This window comes from Aspergillus eucalypticola (genome assembly GCF_003184535.1).
Source record: "Aspergillus eucalypticola CBS 122712 chromosome Unknown BO83scaffold_8, whole genome shotgun sequence".
NCBI classification, from domain to species: Eukaryota; Fungi; Ascomycota; class Eurotiomycetes; order Eurotiales; family Aspergillaceae; genus Aspergillus; species Aspergillus eucalypticola.
The window spans coordinates 800,115-817,519 of record NW_020290282.1 but is presented as its reverse complement, the minus strand read 5'-3'; the positions used below and the strand labels follow the sequence as shown (position 1 = coordinate 817,519).

At 50.0% G+C, this 17,405-nt stretch overlaps 7 protein-coding genes across 7 annotated transcripts; 5 read left to right on the top strand and 2 right to left on the bottom strand.

Annotated features, from left to right (window-relative positions):
• Positions 1 to 1,200: 1,200 nt before the first annotated feature.
• On the top strand, positions 1,201 to 4,020 carry BO83DRAFT_239481 (CCCH zinc finger and SMR domain protein). The gene is made up of 3 exons (XM_025526955.1): positions 1,201 to 2,436; positions 2,512 to 3,243; positions 3,297 to 4,020. Exons 1-3 carry the CDS (start codon positions 1,505 to 1,507, stop codon positions 3,853 to 3,855), a joined length of 2,223 nt encoding a protein of 740 aa, XP_025389774.1. The 5' UTR covers positions 1,201 to 1,504; the 3' UTR covers positions 3,856 to 4,020.
• Positions 4,021 to 4,028: 8 nt separating this feature from the next.
• Positions 4,029 to 5,671, bottom strand: BO83DRAFT_436270 (HpcH/HpaI aldolase/citrate lyase family protein). The gene is made up of 3 exons (XM_025535942.1): positions 5,304 to 5,671; positions 4,959 to 5,179; positions 4,029 to 4,898 (listed from the first exon to the last, which is right to left on the bottom strand). The coding sequence occupies exons 1-3, from the start codon at positions 5,341 to 5,343 to the stop codon at positions 4,185 to 4,187; spliced, it is 975 nt and encodes a 324-aa protein (XP_025389773.1). The 5' UTR covers positions 5,344 to 5,671; the 3' UTR covers positions 4,029 to 4,184.
• On the top strand, positions 5,633 to 6,917 carry BO83DRAFT_377252 (DUF846 domain-containing protein). Its single transcript, XM_025530938.1, has 3 exons — positions 5,633 to 6,064; positions 6,187 to 6,473; positions 6,542 to 6,917. Exons 1-3 carry the CDS (start codon positions 5,922 to 5,924, stop codon positions 6,688 to 6,690), a joined length of 579 nt encoding a protein of 192 aa, XP_025389772.1. The 5' UTR covers positions 5,633 to 5,921; the 3' UTR covers positions 6,691 to 6,917.
• Positions 6,918 to 7,176: 259 nt separating this feature from the next.
• On the bottom strand, positions 7,177 to 8,920 carry BO83DRAFT_335157 (FAD-binding oxidoreductase; the record flags this gene model as incomplete). Its single annotated transcript, XM_025528396.1, has 3 exons — positions 7,177 to 7,364; positions 7,435 to 8,300; positions 8,435 to 8,920. The coding sequence occupies 3 exons, from the start codon at positions 8,918 to 8,920 to the stop codon at positions 7,217 to 7,219; spliced, it is 1,500 nt and encodes a 499-aa protein (XP_025389771.1). The 3' UTR covers positions 7,177 to 7,216.
• Positions 8,921 to 11,572: 2,652 nt separating this feature from the next.
• On the top strand, positions 11,573 to 13,016 carry BO83DRAFT_335156 (porphobilinogen deaminase). Its single transcript, XM_025528395.1, has 2 exons — positions 11,573 to 12,167; positions 12,228 to 13,016. Exons 1-2 carry the CDS (start codon positions 11,665 to 11,667, stop codon positions 12,763 to 12,765), a joined length of 1,041 nt encoding a protein of 346 aa, XP_025389770.1. The 5' UTR covers positions 11,573 to 11,664; the 3' UTR covers positions 12,766 to 13,016.
• Positions 12,978 to 13,660, top strand: BO83DRAFT_239428 (uncharacterized protein). The gene has a single exon (XM_025526954.1). It carries the CDS (start codon positions 13,190 to 13,192, stop codon positions 13,538 to 13,540), a length of 351 nt encoding a protein of 116 aa, XP_025389769.1. The 5' UTR covers positions 12,978 to 13,189; the 3' UTR covers positions 13,541 to 13,660.
• A 1,863-nt stretch (positions 13,661 to 15,523) lies between these two features.
• Positions 15,524 to 17,171, top strand: BO83DRAFT_358105 (uncharacterized protein). The gene is made up of 5 exons (XM_025529285.1): positions 15,524 to 15,744; positions 15,821 to 15,868; positions 15,918 to 15,953; positions 16,008 to 16,418; positions 16,474 to 17,171. Exons 1-5 carry the CDS (start codon positions 15,607 to 15,609, stop codon positions 17,008 to 17,010), a joined length of 1,170 nt encoding a protein of 389 aa, XP_025389768.1. The 5' UTR covers positions 15,524 to 15,606; the 3' UTR covers positions 17,011 to 17,171.
• Positions 17,172 to 17,405: the final 234 nt, after the last annotated feature.

The window sequence follows — 17,405 nt, the reverse complement described above, 5'->3', positions numbered from 1 at the left end:
GGGAGTGAGAAGAGAAAGGGTCCACGACGTCCGGTCTAGCTAGGCGATGATGAAATGAGAGCTGTCCGGTAATTGGTCAATGAGCTTCTGCTAGTTGTAGCACAGAGGAATGATCTCGGGTGGTGGGCAGTGGGAGGTGGAACACAAGATCGGATTAGAATAGCATTTGGTATTAGAGATCGAGAGATGGATGCGAAAGAATGACCGTGATATCAATCAGCTCATCCAGTCTTACCTCGTGAGAGTCAGTCCGTCTGCATTTCTCTTGAAGGTGGAGTTTAGTGTCTGCCTGAAGGCGGAAATCGGGGAAGATCTTAGTCAGGATCGCTGCTGACTGTTCCACTTTGCCCGTTTCATACTTACGCCTCGATACGGGGGGTTGATTACGGATGGTATTATTGTTTGCCCGCAATCGATCGCATCTTAGTAGTTAGTAAGGGTTGTGGTTACATGAATAACGAACTGCATTAGAGATGTCCCTGACTGTGGGGAGTCACGAAGTATTCTACTATCACTTCGGTAGGTCGAGATGGATTGACACTATGGCGACTCCATCGTCTCCATCTCGATCCTGACCAGCAAGTCTTCTTTCTGCTTAGTCCGGCAGATCGACCAGGAAGCCCAATTCCTAGTGAGGAATTGGCTGCCAGTCTAGATTTCCTCCCCCCAAAAAGGGGGGGGAAACTTGGACGGTGACAGCACTGCCGTTTCTTTGGTTGAGAGTCAAATCGCGTCCCGGAAGCTTCAGCTTTGGTTGATGGCCTGTCAATAATAAAGAAAAAAACATTGACGACAAATAAAAATAACAAGAGTACCTCTTTAGGTGTGTTGGTTGGAAGAGAGATTTATCGGGAGACACCGCCGTAGTAATTGTTTGAGGGGGGACATAAACCATCAATCAATCAATACCAAATCCCTCCGCTCCCTCCGACTTTCTTGCTTTGCTGCCCTCTTTCCTGCTTCTCACCCCTTCTTTCTTTCTACTTGCTGGCTTTACCCCTCTCACTCCTCCTCCTCCTTCTATTCTCTCTCTCCTTCTTCTCTCTTCTGTGTGTCTTGCGCGTCCTCCCTCTTTGGACTTCCTTTTTCCATCTCTCCATCCCGTCTCCTCTTCTTATCTTCTCTCGCCCTTCCTTCCTTCGTTTTCTCGGATCCACTCTCTTCTCCCCCCTCCCCGTCATCATCGATCATTGCACGACGGCTGATGCGATGTAATCACCCGTGGACTTCCAGCTTGTCCCCTGTCGCCTGTCAACCTTGCTAACATCCCTCTTTTTTCATCAAGCTTTTATATTCGCTTCATGAATTCCAGCTGTCCTGGGAACAAATCATGGACGTGGATCATCGAATCTGACCTGTCTTCTGTTGTCTCCTTGATCTGATTTGATTACTGTTCCCAATCTCCAAACGCCGATTACCCCACATCTTCCTGCACACACCGTGTATCCTCCGTCGCCCTCCTACTTCTGCCTTCCTTCGTTCACAACACCCCTGACGATTCAGCATGATTCAAGAAGACCTCCTCGAGGATTGTCTTCGCATCCTCCAGGATCAAGCTCTGGACGAAGAAGAGCAGGTCGAGAAAATAGAGGATTTCGTACGCGAAAAGACCTCCTTATCAGGTCCGTCTCTAGAAAATGCCGTCCTCGACATCCTCTGGCGCCATCGCAATCGCACCTTACCAGACTCCTCCCCTCCGCCGCCCCGTCACACGGTGATTCGCCGCTCGTCTCCTGCCCCTTGGCAGATGGCGCGTTCTGCGACCCCATTATCTCCTCACTCGAACCTAGGCACGAGCCCCGGAAGTACCTCCTGGCTCCAGAGCTCCCGAGGCGGCTTATCCCGGCCACCCCTGTCCTCCACCGTATCGCCTTTTACTTCTCCGCGCCCATCGCCTCGACTAGCTCTTGCGCAACCCATCCCTCACTCCCCTAACCTAAACGCATACGAATTCTCCGATCAGAGCCAAGTGTCCGATTTCTACGGTGACTTGGGAAGCGATAGCAATGTGGACTGGCTGGTTGCCGACGACGCGAATAGCGTCACCTCGTCCATTGGGACCCCGAGCATCACAGGAGGGCTGAGCGCCACGGCACCCGAGTTTGTGCCCGATATGAGCCCGCATGATATCTTACGCACTGTCTTGGGAGACAAGCGATCGAACGATGAAATTGAGGCGGCTCTGGAAGCCAACAGCTACGACTTGGGCGCGACGATCGCGTCGCTATCGCAACCCGGTGATGGTGACCCCATCTTGCAGCACGCGGAGGATGGCCACGTTGTGGTCGGAAAGTCCATGTCAATGGAGCCACCCAAGATCGCTACACCTCCGAGCAACAGTCGTAGTCCAGTGGTCTGCAAGTACTGGCTGTCTACCGGCCAATGTCTCCGTGCCGATTGCCGTTTCAGTCATGATCTAACCAACCACCTTTGCAAGTGAGTATACTCCTGAGCCTCTCAAGGTATTGTTTTCGTAAGAATAGGACACTAAATAGCAGCGCGTTCGTATAGGTATTGGGTTATGGGGAACTGCTTGGCAGGTGACGGCTGTCCATTTTCGCATGACCCTTCAGCTCTCGTTGCGAATCTCAGTGTGACAGACGGTACTCCCGGCACAGGATCGCCTGGCACGTCATTTCACATGGAAAGTACCTCAGATGCCTTTCCTCCTCTGCAGTCTACTGCCGGGATGGGAGACCAATGGGCTGGCCAGTATCTTGGCAAGTATCCTGGCCATTTGTCTGCGTTCCCTGGCAGCAAATACGTGCCTCAGGCCATGCAGTTTGCTGTTGGCAAGCGGAATGGAAGCATGACCAATCTGTCCCGCCCCCATTCCCGACCAGGGAGTCGGCATCAGCATCGTGAGCTGAACCCGGCTGCCCCATCGGTCGATGATCCAGACGCATTCCCCACCCTTGCTGCTGTCAGTGCCAAAAACACCGGCAAGAAGCATCATGGGAAGCGCGGAAATCGCGACAATATTTCAAGCAGAGAAAACATGCCTACATCTTTAGCGGACGTGGTTCGCATGTCCCCATCTCCGGCACCAGGGAAGGGGAAGACTTCGTCTAAAAACAATCGGGATGGGGCTAAAGGCCGTGAGCATAGCGCAGCCGCTCAGGCAATCCCACCGCCGCAGAATATTCCCTGGTTGGAAACTGGTTCCCGAGCGAACCAACAATATATCAAATACCGGACGGAGGCTATCCGCCATGGTACTGTACGGAACAAATTTCTTCAGAGGTAAGTTGATACTCTTTCAAAGTCAAAAGGCTTGGAGCTGATTGTCCGGATAGTGCTGCTCAAGCGTGGAACCGCAATGACGCAAGAGCCGCAAAAGCTCTGTCTCTGCGGGGACAGGCTGAAAACGAAGCCATGCGCAAGTGTCATCGGGAAGCAGCACGGCAACTATACGAAGAACGCAACAAACATCTTTTAGACGCTGGTCTGGATGATGCAGCGGAGGAACTCTATGTTGATTTGCATGGCTTGCATCCCGAGGAGGCCATTGAATACCTGGAGAAGATCCTTCTCAAACATGCCCGCGAAGGCCGCCGAGTAGTCTACGCCATCACGGGCACGGGCCATCATTCAAAGAACGGCAAGGACAAGATCGGCAAGGCCGTCAAGGCATGGCTGAATGAATGGAAGTACCTGTTTCGCGAGTTCAGTGTCCCCGGCGAGCGGGGCGGATATGTCGGAGGCATCCTGGGGATTGACCCCACCAGCTACGATAAATCATTAGCCAAGAGCTTGGAAGACGATGCCAACGGCAAGGCGGATGCGGACCAGCCCGTCCTGACCATGGGCAAGATCCAGCTGTTGAAGCGCGAAGACCTGGAGTCAAAGCAATAATACACAGCAAAATTTAAACCCTCAAGGGAACCCATTTCTTGATTCCTGATCGTCAAAGTCAACGCCGCACTCCAGCTCAAACTCGTACACGCTTTGGAGAATACTAGGGTTTATAAGAATCCTTGTAGGGAAGCCAATGCCACGGAGTGTAAGAGGTGATCATTAGACTATCTACTCAAACTTTTTCTTGATCTCATTTCGGTTCTACCTTCCCCTCATCCAACGAGTACCATCATATATAGTTATTCCTCATTTGTCAACCGGCTTGACTACTTGTATATATAACTCCACTCACCCAAAGACACGCACATCATCTGTATTCATCTTCATCACTCCGGCTCCTGGTGGCCCCACTCCTCTCTCAAACCCCCAACATCAAACCCACACGCCTCAGCCTTCCTAACCACCGCCCTGGCCTTCTCCGCTACCGGCACATCAATCATCTTCCCATCCAGCGTCCACGCACCCCGCCCGGCCCTGGCAGCCTTCTCATCCGCCACACACACCCTCACAGCCCACTTAACTTCCTCCGGATCCGGTCCAAAGATCGCCTGTGCCGTCTCGACCTGCGACGGATGAATACACTGCTTCCCATTGAACCCCAGCCGTCTCCCATCACGACATTCCTCCTCCAGCACCGCAGGCGGAGACCCGTCCCCCTTGGTAGATTTATACGCCGTGCAGACCAAATCAATAGTCGAGGGAAGGTTCGCAGCGCGAGCAGCAGTAGCAATCATCGACCTTGCGAAAAGGAATTCAGTGAGTGATGGGGTTCGAGTAATGCTGAGGTCGAGGGCGAAGTCTTCAGCTGCGAAGATGAGGCCTTGAAGGAGGGGCGTGGAAGCGCAGATTTGGGTGAGGTTTGTGAGGGATTTGGCGGATTCGACTAGAGCGAGGAGGGAAATGGGAGTTCGGGGGGTCGAGGGGTCTTGTGTTTGTTGCTGTTGGGGGAGAGTGTGTGTGATGACGTCGTTCACGAAGGTCAGGTCCGAGGGGGTGTTGACTTTGGGGATTACGATTGTGGTGAGGTTGGGGGATTTGAGCTATTTTATGTTAGTATATTGGATTGAAGAGGGAAATTTTTGGGAAAAGGTGATGCGTACCACTTCGGTAAGATCGCCTAGGGCGAGTCCGCTGTCTACGGAGTTAATTCGCACGGCTCGTTCGCGGATTCCCTGCGGTGCGGGCTCGTCGAGCGCTCTCCGCACCAGGGACCGAGCTTCCGCTTTCTTGTGCGGAGTTACGCTGTCTTCGAGATCGTAGGCCACGCAGTCGGCGGTTAGAGTGCGGGATTTGTCGATGAAGCGTTGGGAGGAGCCCGGGACTGGGATTGGACGGGTTAGTTAGGGGTGAACTGGTATAGCCGGATGGGCAGGTTGGGGAGTGGGAGAAGGGTTGGAAATGCGGGGAGAGCTGCGGGTTGGGAAAAACTGAGGGGAGAAACGTACTGTAGAGAAGGGCGCGACGGAGGGTATTTCTGGCTGCCATTGTCGATTGGAGGAAAATGCTCAGTACGGATTGGGAAGATGATAGTGAGTGGCTATCGCACTGAACTGCAATGTCTCCGGTGGATTGAGGAAATGGAGATATCGGATGAAGCTGCAGCGGTTGCGGATTGACCCGCAACTTTAAGAGATCCTCGGTTTGCGCATAAAGGCTTCTCCAGTCAGGAACCGGCCGATGACCTCATCCGGCAGGTGTGTCGCGACTCACGCGTATTTAAGTTCGTTCCATTGACGCTTGCACCATTCTTTTGTAGTGAATAATTGGGTTTACACCCTTGGCAAGCGCTCAACTCGGGCAATATAACTGAACCCGTGTGCCGATCGCGCATGAAACATGGGGAGTCGGAGAAATAAGATGAAAAGAGTGTCAAGTAACCGTCTGCCGCTCCACATTCTGCCGTGCCCCACCGCCCCCTGGCTGGAGACACGCAGCATCAACGCAGTCCCGCCTCGCATGATCTGGACTCGCCAGGAGGCTGCTTGACTGCCGTCTATCTCATGTGCATTGGACTGTTATCAGAAGTAACTGCTTCGTCTTGATACTGCACGCTCTCTGTCATCATGGAACAGCAACCGCTCCAGCCGCAGCAGGGCGAACTGAACTGGCGCCTCAGTGCTCACCCGATTACCCTCCTGTTCTTCCTGGGCTTTCGCATCAGCGCCCTACTGATGTACCTCTTCGGCGTGCTCTTCATCAAGAACTTGTGCGTAAATTCCTTTCATACTCAAATTCATGATCATAACTCTTTCATTCTTCAATTCCGGAACCTCCCAAAGCTGCACAATCTAGATCCAAGCAACCAACCCAGCTAACAACCGCAACCAGTGTCCTCGTCTTCATCATCACCCTCCTCATCCTCTCCGCCGACTTCTACTACCTCAAAAACATTGCCGGTCGTCGCCTGGTCGGTCTCCGCTGGTGGAACGAAGTCAACACTTCCTCCGGCGACTCCACTTGGGTCTTCGAGTCCTCCGATCCCACTACCCGCACTATCACTGCCACGGACAAGCGCTTCTTCTGGCTGAGTCTGTACGTAACGCCTGCGCTGTGGATCGGTCTTGCCATTCTGGCCATTATCCGTTTGAGCAGTGTGATTTGGTTGAGTCTTGTTGGTGAGTTTATCCTCACACCTCCCCTTTCAGCAGGTGTATAAGGAGTGTGGAATACTAACTGGGCACAGCCATTGCTCTCGCTCTGACCATCACCAACACTGTTGCGTTCTCCCGGTGCGATCGCTTCAGCCAGGCTTCGACATTCGCGAATAGTGCGCTTTCGGGTGGAGTTATGAGTAACCTTGCGGGAGGTCTGCTGGGCAGGCTTTTCAAGTAGGGTGTATGCCTTTAAAATAGGATTAAGCTGGGGTTCATACGGGATGTGGACCTCGGGCGGTCTGTTTTGTCTTTGATTTGTTCTTTTGAGTCGGATTGATGAGTGTAGTGGGTTTGTCTGGGGAAGAAGGAGTAGGTTGGCCTAGGGGAGGGGAGCTTTTGTTTTGTCGGTTATACTCTAGTAGCGTTATGGGTTAGATTTTATTGTATTGTATCATTTGTTACTGCTGGTATGTTCAAGACAGCCTCGTAAAAGATATCTGATCAGATGTAGAGTCTGCTTATCGCCGTACACTGGGGGTGTATAGTCCAAACTTCAATAGAACTATCAGTCGCTGAACAATAAGGTCAGCTTTGTATGCCGAATTCCACTGTAAGACTTAAAAGAAAGCATTATCATATCCCATTATCCAGCTGACGCTATACTATATGGTAGGTGCGTCCTCAACAGTCAACTACGCACGATAGAATAATCATCCAACAAACTGTATATTCCTTGCACTCCTCCGTCCCAGGAACCGTCAAGTTCAAAATGACCATCCGCCCTGACGGAACATGAATCCAGTTGGATCATATGCCTTCGCAATGCTTGCCAGTCGCGCCTTATTCGTAGGTCCATAACTGCCATACACATCCTGGTAGTTGGCGGCATCATTCATGAACAGAGGATTCGAACTATCAGAATAAATTAGTCTGCTGCCCAAAACATATAAAGAAACAACACGAAGGAAAGAAGGTGACATACGAGATCCAATCAACATCACCCGACTGATAATTCGTCGGCTTAGTTCCCAACAGCGTGTTATTGAACGCCTCCTTCACAGTATCCCCAACCTCGTGCAAGTAACCAGGACAAGCATCATTGCAAGCCGGGTTGAGCCAGATCAAGTCATTCTCGACCCAGATACGATCACCGTTGGCAGGGTCCAAACCGAGAGCATTACCACCTGCGTTCTGAGAAGCACGAGCAATACGCACCGACAGCGGCTGCGGGGTAAAGGTACCGAGCTGAAGGTCCAAGTTCCGGGAGGAATCATTCTTGATCATAGATTGATACGTAGTCCAATGGGTTTCAAGCAGCTGGGTCATCTGCTGGGACGGCATGTTGGGGAAGGTATTGACGTGAATGGCGGCATTGATGCCGTAGATCTTGGCTCCGCCTGCCGCGTTTGTTATATTGGTGTAGCTTGTGGTATTAGTAGAGTCAGTGAAAGGTTCAATATCTTCCAGTCCGGCAAAGGCGTTGGCGCTGGGCTTGGCTCCGTCGTAGAAGAAGAAAATAGCGGGGTTGGAGATCAGGGCTCCGGGCAGGCCAATTTCGAAGGTCGGGATGATGGCGGCTTTGGCGTCTGGGTATTCACTGGTGAACTTGGAGAGCGCTTCAAATATTTGCTCGCGTTTGTCGGCAGAATAGGAGCGAATGCCACCCCAGACTTGTCCGTTGTCGCCGAGTGGATGGGCCTTGAGTGTGAACTTGGTGACGATGCCAAAGCGGTTGCCGCCACCGCGCAAGGCCCACCAGAGATCTGGGTTGGAATCACTGTTTGCGTTGATTATGGTGCCATTGCCTAGGACTACTTCGAAGTTGACGACGTTGTCGCATGCTAGACCCTGAGGTTGGGTTAGTACTGGGATGTTGGTATGGGGGGATGGGGGTAAGGTAGTACATATTGAGCTGAGTAGTATGACAATCCTCCTCCAGTTGTGAGCCCTGCCACGCCGATATTGGCCAATCGGCCACCTACCACGACTTGATTTGTCTTCTGCGTGACGGCGTAGACATCGCCCCATCGTGCTCCGGGGCCGATGTCGAAACTCTGGCCGTCCGAGTTGCGGGTGGTTGAGGACATGTTCTCATTAAACGAGATAAGAACGCCTCCATTAGTACTGGAAAACCCCACATTGAAGTTGTGTCCACCTCCTTTGAGGGCAAAGGGTGCTGTGGGATACTTGTTTAGCTGCTGAACTGCAACGGAGACCTGTTGCGCGGTTGCCGGGAAGAAGGCGCAGGCTGGACGGTTGTCAGCGTTCACACCGTTCCAGTACTCCTTGACTGCATTGCTGTAGTAGGACTGGTTCCAAAATGTCTCAAGTCCGTAGGTGCCTGTGGGGTCCCAGACGGTGTATTGGGGGTAAGCCGTGTGTAGGTGTTGGCAAACGGACACAGCGTCGGTGTTAGAGGCTGCCAGAACAGGGGCCACTGCGGCCAGAAGAAGAGCAGCTGCTATCATCTTGAACTTGAATAGCTTTGCGGCTTGGGTCATGGGCCATGTCTGGTACAACGAGGTCTTTTGGCCATCTTATATGCGAGGCTCAGGGGGTCCATGCTGAACGGACTTTGTATCATCTGCTGCAATAAATCCTCAAAAAAGGGCAATCTTTCGTGTCGTATTTGCGTATTTGCAATGTTCGATTCTGAAACGGCACGAACGTTGGGACAAAAAATGGGTTGTTTGATGTTGAGACGTTTACCAAGTAGACCAAAAGAGAAAACTCTCTAGTGGTACTGGTATTGCTCAGGTATTTGTTCTAACATTTGATGATCCATCGGGCGGAGGATACTCTTCAGGGACTGTCAACTCATCAGAACGGAGGGGGATCTGCACAAAACTTCGAAACGAAGTCCCAACTTTGAGAGTAACCGAGGATGCACGTGTCTTTCCCGCTGCACCGTGTTTCTAATGAATCAGTACGGAGTACCTTCTCTTATATAGTTCATTGAGGAGGTTTGAGAAGTCTGTTAAGGGGTAAAACGAGAGCAAGTATAGAACATCTCGTGACTTACGCTATTTTCCATGTTGTCAGCTGGGATTCGTCTCTCCTGCTGAGGATACGTCAGATTAGCACTGATTTCTTGGGCCGAGGATTTTATATCCTTCTTGACAGGTTATTGAACATCTGAAAATTCCTCAGAGCCCGGCTTGCATTGGGTGGTGTTCTTTTTTCGATGCTTAACCCTGCATAGCGCTGTGACAAATATCTCGTGTCAAAGCCAAACCAAAGGGTCCCATAATTGTGACTAGCAGTGTCAAAATTTACATATATTTCCGCCGCGATGAATGAAGAAGAAGAGGTGTAATACTCTATGTCAAACACTGGATGCAAGGGGTGTCCCGCCCAAAAATTGAAGCTACAGGGCACGGCTCGGTAGGGTTTGATGCATCCGCAGTGCTTGCAGTGAGAGGGCAGCAGAAAAGTGGTGATTACTTCAGCTCTCCGTAGAACTAACGACACAACAACTTGTTTTCCCATGATCAGAATTCCCGGCATCAGTCGTGGCGCTGATTGAATTGACCACACGTGTTTTACTCCGAACAGAAGGCCAAAATGGACCGAGTCCGTTCGCTGCCTCTCAGAATCATGGAAGCCTGTGTTCAACACCTTGTCTGCGCATATGATTATTATACGCTTGAAACCATGGTCTTTACCACATCCTACTTCACAAGTACTATTACCCCTAACTACATCTGCTGCCGTGATTTGTGGCATCGGAAAGATGGCGACTCCCGCTGCAAAGAAAGCCACACCATCCAAGACTGCATTTGACTTGCGCTCTATCTCCGGCATTGTGTCTTACTCCTCTTCTCTCCATTCTCCCACGCCCACCGGCAGGGCGTCATAACCCACGCTCGAGATTCGAAAACCGTCCGGATGTATGAAACTATAGAAGTCCCTGAGGTAGGGCAAATACTACCAATTAGCTGTTCGCCAGTAGATATCATGAAACAGCCAGGCCCCTTGTATCTCGGCGGGGGCGGGTCAGGAGGGTTACTGATGGTTCTCTGTTCGGCGTTAAGTTGGGCGCTCGCTGAGCATTCTGTAGGTCTTTCATGGTAATTTGGGGGGAGGGCTCCCGACCGTAGCGTCATCGTCCTTTCTACAAGCTGGGTCGCTAACTCGCACTCTTCTGAATTTTGCGATGCGTCAATTTCGCGTATCAGTCTCAACATTGTATCGCCGTCGAGAGTGGAGTTGAACGTTGGGAGCCATCTCCGATATGGCTTGAGAGCCCAAGCAGATAGCCAAAAGAGGAGACGGGTACATTGCTGAGGATCCAGTCAGCATAAGAGTGCTCATATCAGGTGGAGAACAGATAGTTAGTATCTGGGTTAGACAAGAAGACTTATGGCTACACCCTTTTCTGCTTGCTGGAATTGACCTAGTCAGGACCCCCAAGTCAGACACCCTGACATTGGTTTACCAAGTATAGACAGTTACTTCGACTAGTTCAGGGTTTGTGGCGCGCCAGACCATGAATAAATTGTGTTGCCAGTGTTGGAAGCGGGGACAAAACCATATGGTGGTGAACGGCTCTCACAATTGTGATTCCTCCTTTAGTAATCAGCCTGGAAGTTCCCATGAAAGTATTATCTTCCTTGTTTTCGTCCAGTCCCGATAGATGTATATCTTACGTCCGCGATAGTATGACTTCTCAGCATACACTCGACCAGATCTGGTACAGGGAACTATCCCCGAATGACGAATCTTCTGGACAACATTGACATGGTAACTATGATCTTTACTTGGAAAGCTCATCTATTGGCTACTCGACATCATTGATAAGTTCAGCTCTATCATTGTAGATGATTCTTCGAGAAGAGAGATTCGGCGTCTCGGTGAAGATTCATTGCCGGGTGATGCCCTAAAACCCAGGTATTTCACACATCGCACGGTTGCCAAACCAGATATGCTACCTGGATACCATAATCTGCCACTGGCAAATTTCCACATTGGCAAGGTTTGAGTTAATGATCGATAACAGGACGGTTCGTCTCAGGCCTCCACTCTGGATCACTAGTCTCAAAACATACAAGCGCTTATCTCTTAGTCACCTAATCTTGGCTAGTTAATTAGTTTATCGATTGATTTGACTACAGGCGAACTGAAATCTGAAATCCTCAACTTCACGAAGTCCAATTGTCATCTACAAACTACACACAAGTCAAATTTCACAGTCACTATCGCGAACTTTGAGATGTCACAGAATACACCGGCCACAGTACAGGAGCTGCGCCTGGGCACCCGCAATTCCAAATTGGCATTAGTACAAGCAGAACACGTTTCCAAGGAATTGACCCTTGCTCACCCCGGTGTCCAGTTTCCCTGGCAAACCGTGGTGGTCCGCGGTGATGTTGACAAGAGCAGTCCTTTTTTGAAATTTGCAGGACCATCTGATGCAGCAAAGAACATTTGGACCGAAGAGATGGAAACCAAGCTGTGCGCAGGAGAGCTGGACCTCCTCGTGCATTGCCTGAAAGATATGCCGACGCGCCTACCAGAGAACTGCACACTGGGGGCTATTGTTTATCGGGAGGATCCCACCGATGCGTTGGTGATGAAGGAGGGGCTGCGGTCGCAGTATACGGATCTGAGTCAATTGCCCCCCGGCTCCGTGGTGGGCACTAGTTCCACTAGACGGAAAGCCCTACTTCGATACAGATACCCACACTTGAAAGTGGAGGAATGCCGTGGCAATCTGTAAGAACACTGTCCCTTACTGTCCCTGATACTTGACTTTTTTCTGACTTGGCCTGGCAGCGGAACGCGACTGCGTAAGCTAGATGACCCAGAAGGTCCATTTTCAGCAATCATCCTGGCCACGGCTGGTATGGTCCGCATTAATCTAGAAGACCGCATCACTAAGCGCTTGCCTCCCTCGGAATTCCCGTATGCTGTCGGTCAGGGCGCCCTGGGCATTGAAATCCGCAAGCAGGATATCCAGACAGAGACCATGGTGCGCAAAATCGAAGACCTGCTTACCAGACGGATCTGTTTGGCAGAGCGCTCACTGCTGCGCACTCTTCAGGGTGGCTGCTCGTCTCCGGTTGCAGTACAATGTACTGTTGAGCAGCCACCGACAGCTTCCTCGGCAGCTCGATTGCAACTAGATGGTATTATTATTCATCCCTATGGGACAACATTGCTATCCGAACGGACGACAGCGGAAGTGGGAACGGATGAGGATGCTGAGGCGCTGGGTGCTACAGTGGCTCAGCTTTTGTTGAAAAATGGCGGGCAAGCTTTATTGGAAGAAATTCGGTTGCTACAAGAAACGATATCGACCGACGCAAAATAGTGGAGGACCTGAATATGTACCACTAACTAATAGAAACAATCCCCACTCCATGTACATTGCTACGGCTGTTAAGCTTCGCGCTATCTAATACCTAGGCTCTAGCTGTTAGAAGGATTCTCCCACCTACCGGAATGGTACCCTTGGAGGCCTAAAATAGCGCCGGCTTGAGAATATTGGGCATCGTCTTGCCCTCATGAGCAGCAATTAAAGAGCTCATAGGCACCTCGCGACATAACTCAAGTACAAAATCGATAAGGACCGGACGTGTGGCACACCAGTGGATGTATTTCCCGACTACATTGAACACTCACCATAGGGTGTTTTGCTTAGTTTCTGACAAATGCATGACTGCTTTCCTTCAACCCTCGCAATATAACGCTTCACCGAAATCAAATATGACGAGTGAAGTAAAGAAAATCCTATTATGTGGGACTCTCCTCGCTTCCTTACTCGAATTTTATCACAGTCAATTTCGCTAGGGTCACTCTGTTTACACCCATCAATCTGCCGGTATCTCGACAGCAGTTTCGATGCACATTTACTTCAATTCCCAGAGTCCGTCCGCTCAGGAAACCAAATATGTGGACGTCCTTGCATCACGTATCTTTCGTTCTCTGATTTCCACCTTCATCTTTCTAAGAACAACAAAGTCTGTGGAATGGAATGTGCGTGGCAAGGACTTGCTTCCAAAGCATGTACCAGGCTTTCGGCTTATAAAACGTCTTTTGCCATCGAGGCTAAGAAATTGACCTGGCAAGCGATCGATGCAAGATAGAATCCGTGCTACTTTCAGCAGTTGAGGATGACGATCCTGAGTTGGTCACTCTTCTAGTTAATAAAGACGGGCATCGGTCGGGATGATTGTACAATTCTTACTTGGGCCGCCAAGAAGGGATACAAAGATTGGTGCAACAGCTTATTCACTATGGTGCGGACGTCGATTTGCAGGATAATGAACGTTGGACTGCACTTGCTCAGGCTGCAAAATATGGTCATGACTCCGTCGTCAGACTACTAATCGAGTGTACTTCCTACATTGATTTTCCTAAAGACTACTTTACGCCCCTTCAAGTTGCTGCAGTCAACGGGAAAGATAACATGGTGGAAAGTCTCATTCAGCAAGGCGCAGATGTTAATCTCCCTTACGAACAGTTTACGCCCCTTCAACTTGCTACAGCGAATGGGAGAAAGAGCACAGTCAGAATTCTCCTTCAGCATGGAGCGAGCGTCATACATTCAAGTCTGGCACCCGATTCACTTGAGACCGGATATCATCTAGGGGATTAAGTGTTGAAGCAGCTGAGCCCAGGAGGGGGCTCTCCAATGGATATTCGAGGCATCGAAGGTCGCGCACATTTGAGCAGGGCCGTAGAGATAAGTCTTATGGCTAGAGTCAATAACGAAGAGCCGCGACTAGTCTGCGGCGTCCTTTCAGTAGACTAATATGATCATTACGAGTTAGTCCCGACTTTTGGGGCTATGAAGCCGGTCGAAACGCATGCGAGACTGATGGTGCAAATGCTGTTGCCTTGGCCGTCCGGCATGGTTATTCAACTATTTCACGGCTTCTATGTGCCAGCTCTGCTTATCAGAGAAGTCTATAGCAGTTTCAAAGTTGTTAGCACACACTGAACCTAGCCGTGTCAATTGGAACGTTTGCTCAATGAGGTGCTCTGCTGTTCTATTATGTTCCGTGAGGCTATTTTGATGTATACTACAACATTTCCTGCTTGAAATAGACAGCGCCCTGGGTTGAGTTATCAATTCTGTGTAACATTCGTTCTATTGTATAGAATATTGCTGGGCGAACGGGCACGCCAGAAATAATATAGAGAGCAGCCTGGTTTTTCTTGGGTGGGAAACTGGGTTTAAAAGGTCGAATGATAGCATAATACAGGAAATTCAAGAAGCAGAACCCAGATAAGCCTCCAAGAATACCTGAATTCAGCCGGCGGTGAACAGCCTATAGGAATTGTAGTAGATCTGGAAATCGTGCGAGAACCCCATTCAAATTTGGTTCACGGTCTTGTATTTTTGAATCCTACCCTTAACACAGCAGTTGAGAAACCAGAAATCTGTTATCTGCGAGCGTGCGCGTGGGAACTTCCATTCGAGGACCAGTTCAAGCTTCAGCAGTTTTCAGCTTCATTTACAAGGCTGCAACAACAATCCTGCGCCTGCAAGGCTGAGTGCTCCTGGAGGTGTTATCTCATCCTCTGAAACCGTCCAATGCATGAATGAGGTCTAATCGCAGCGCTTATGCAAGTCGCCAGAACTGTCATTTTGGCTTGCGCAGGGGTGGAAAGCCAACGGCCGCTGCTCCTAATGCACCTTCGCTGCGCCGCATTGCTTCCTTAGCGTGCTTTTTCATTGCGCTATCTCAGAGAAAGTGTCCGTTGGAAAGAGTCGGTGAAAGGCAGATACGACATCTCTGTCTGGACCAATCAGGGTTATAATATTCAACTTGTAGTATTTCTAACTGGAGGTGGGAGTGAGATTTACTAGGGGTATTCACCGACGGAGAGTGAACCGCGCGGTGAGGGAGCTTGCTACCGCGTATTCTATCTATCGAAAGGTATCTCTGATTGCGAATTTCCACCTCAACACAACAGGGATCCTGGTTCCTGGTTTTTCAAACTGAGCTCAACTTCAGTTCTGCCTGTCGTGGCGCTTGATTCAGCCTCGCCGAAAGCCTTATTTCACCCCACTTGCCTTGGAAGTTCTGAGACATCTTCATTGTAATACCTTCTTTTCTTGCCTTCAATTCAGCTTTACAATTATTTCTTGCCTCGTTTACTTATCTTCAAGCAATTTCCTTCATTTTCTGTTGCCATAATCCTCATGCTGACCTTCTCGCGCAAACCTAGAAAGCCCAGAGCACGCATGAAGACCGGCGGTACCTGGAATGATGAAGAGAAACAGCGCTTCTGGGATCAGCGAACAATGTACAGTCACATGCCCTGGAAGGAATTTCGCAAGGTGGGCATAGATTGTTCCTTCCCCTTTATTTATTATCCAGGCCCTCTACCCACAGTGATATACTTACTCTACGCAGCAGTTCTTCCCCCATAGAAGCCAAAACGCCCTAGAGAAGGCCTATTCCGTATGTCCCATTTGCTCCCACTGCCAGGACCTATCTGACCCCATAACAGATTATGAGTATACAGAGAAGACGCGAAGCCAACATTGTAAGTTTGGCTTAATCCACCTCTATATTGATAGCTGTCGTACTGATTTCAAAGTCAAACCCTGATACCCCTCGGGATCCTCCTCCAGCCCGCATTGTAACGCTACGAACTAGAAGCAATAAGCGTTCACTGCCCGACGAAATGGCGCCTGGGAATCGTCCAGAGAAGCAGACCCGAACAGCTGCGGTCCTTTCGTCGGGACAGGACCAAGTGGAAGAAACGGATCAAAACAATTTGACAGACGAGGATACGTCTTCGGACTATGAACAGGACTCCGACGAAGAGACACTTCAGGGGCCCAGTATACCGTGTGAAAGAGAATGTCTAGATGGAATCGAGACAATCGTCATCGATGATACGAACAATGCTCCTGAAAGCCACCAAAACGGCGAAGAAGATGCAGGGGTAGGCAGATCTGACGCCCAAGGAGATACTGATATGCCTGACTCTCGCCCTAACGGAAGTGTAAGATACACATGCTCACAAGTCTTGCGTCGTTAAACTTACTGACACATTCCAGTCGGGCGTGTCTAGCAATAAAACCCCTCCTGCAGGCCCCATGCCTGGACGAACAAGCATGACACCAAGTTCAAGAAGTGGAGAAAGTCAACAAGGCCACCAGAGAAGTACAAAAGAGGCGACTGAGCCTACTAGGCCTTCCCTCCCATCGGACGTGCAATATCTCAAAAACCTCATATGGAGGTTCGAAACTACATTTTTCAAAAACAATGATCAGGAGAAAGTTATCGCCGCGCTGCAATGTCAGATTGAAGATCTCAAAAGGATCAATTCAGATAAGACCGCCAAGCTGGAGTCCGCACAAGAGGAGAGTAGGAGACATACCCAGACCATCAAATCCCTTGAACAACGTGAGCAGAAGTATAGAAAGGAGATTTATGAATTGAAAAACAAGCTCGTACTTTCTGACCAGCGAGCTACAATCTTCGAGCGCAAGGTAGCTGTGGCTCGAAGCATGAACAAATGTGAAACGTGTCTGAGGGTCGCCAAGATCGTGAACGCGGACGCCGATGAGTCTTCTAAGGGCCCACGATCATGAACGCACCCAGCTTGTATGTTTCAATATATATTCGGATTGTTTATTTTCCTTTCCTTTCTCATACCGCTGTGGGTCTCTATCCATGCATGGTCTCACCTTTTACTTTAGCATTCACCCGAACTTTTAGCATTAGATATATAGGTCTTAATATATGATATTACCACGTCCCCTTTTCCCCTACGATCATGGTAAGAGGCTGCTAGCTGTTGGTCCGGGTTCCCACGACAATTGCTCCCTATACTCGAAAAATTCTCTGTCAAGACTCGATGAATTCCACCATGCCTAGAGGGGCGCAGAGCGCCCAGTGATAGTACTTTATACGTTAGTGCAGCCACTGCCAGTCGTGTAGACTCTTAACACAACCCCTGTGATCCCCTGACATTCTCCCGCTACCT

Excerpts from the sequence above, each read along its gene's own strand:
- BO83DRAFT_239481 (XM_025526955.1), top strand. The coding sequence starts at position 1,505 with ATGATTCAAGAAGACCTCCTCGAGGATTGTCTTCGCATCCTCCAGGAT. Across the intron at positions 2,437-2,511 it reads CTAACCAACCACCTTTGCAA|GTATTGGGTTATGGGGAACT; the intron begins GTGAGTATACTC and ends GCGTTCGTATAG. Across the intron at positions 3,244-3,296 it reads CGGAACAAATTTCTTCAGAG|TGCTGCTCAAGCGTGGAACC; the intron begins GTAAGTTGATAC and ends TTGTCCGGATAG.
- BO83DRAFT_436270 (XM_025535942.1), bottom strand. The coding sequence starts at position 5,343 with ATGGCAGCCAGAAATACCCTCCGTCGCGCCCTTCTCTACA. Across the intron at positions 5,180-5,303 it reads CCGTCGCGCCCTTCTCTACA|TCCCGGGCTCCTCCCAACGC; the intron begins GTACGTTTCTCC and ends GTCCAATCCCAG. Across the intron at positions 4,899-4,958 it reads TAGGCGATCTTACCGAAGTG|CTCAAATCCCCCAACCTCAC; the intron begins GTACGCATCACC and ends AACATAAAATAG.
- BO83DRAFT_377252 (XM_025530938.1), top strand. The coding sequence starts at position 5,922 with ATGGAACAGCAACCGCTCCAGCCGCAGCAGGGCGAACTGAACTGGCGC. Across the intron at positions 6,065-6,186 it reads GTGCTCTTCATCAAGAACTT|TGTCCTCGTCTTCATCATCA; the intron begins GTGCGTAAATTC and ends AACCGCAACCAG. Across the intron at positions 6,474-6,541 it reads GATTTGGTTGAGTCTTGTTG|CCATTGCTCTCGCTCTGACC; the intron begins GTGAGTTTATCC and ends AACTGGGCACAG.
- BO83DRAFT_335156 (XM_025528395.1), top strand. The coding sequence starts at position 11,665 with ATGTCACAGAATACACCGGCCACAGTACAGGAGCTGCGCCTGGGCACC. Across the intron at positions 12,168-12,227 it reads GAGGAATGCCGTGGCAATCT|CGGAACGCGACTGCGTAAGC; the intron begins GTAAGAACACTG and ends TTGGCCTGGCAG.
- BO83DRAFT_239428 (XM_025526954.1), top strand. The coding sequence starts at position 13,190 with ATGTGGGACTCTCCTCGCTTCCTTACTCGAATTTTATCACAGTCAATT.
- BO83DRAFT_358105 (XM_025529285.1), top strand. The coding sequence starts at position 15,607 with ATGCTGACCTTCTCGCGCAAACCTAGAAAGCCCAGAGCACGCATGAAG. Across the intron at positions 15,745-15,820 it reads CCTGGAAGGAATTTCGCAAG|CAGTTCTTCCCCCATAGAAG; the intron begins GTGGGCATAGAT and ends TACTCTACGCAG. Across the intron at positions 15,954-16,007 it reads GAAGACGCGAAGCCAACATT|TCAAACCCTGATACCCCTCG; the intron begins GTAAGTTTGGCT and ends CTGATTTCAAAG.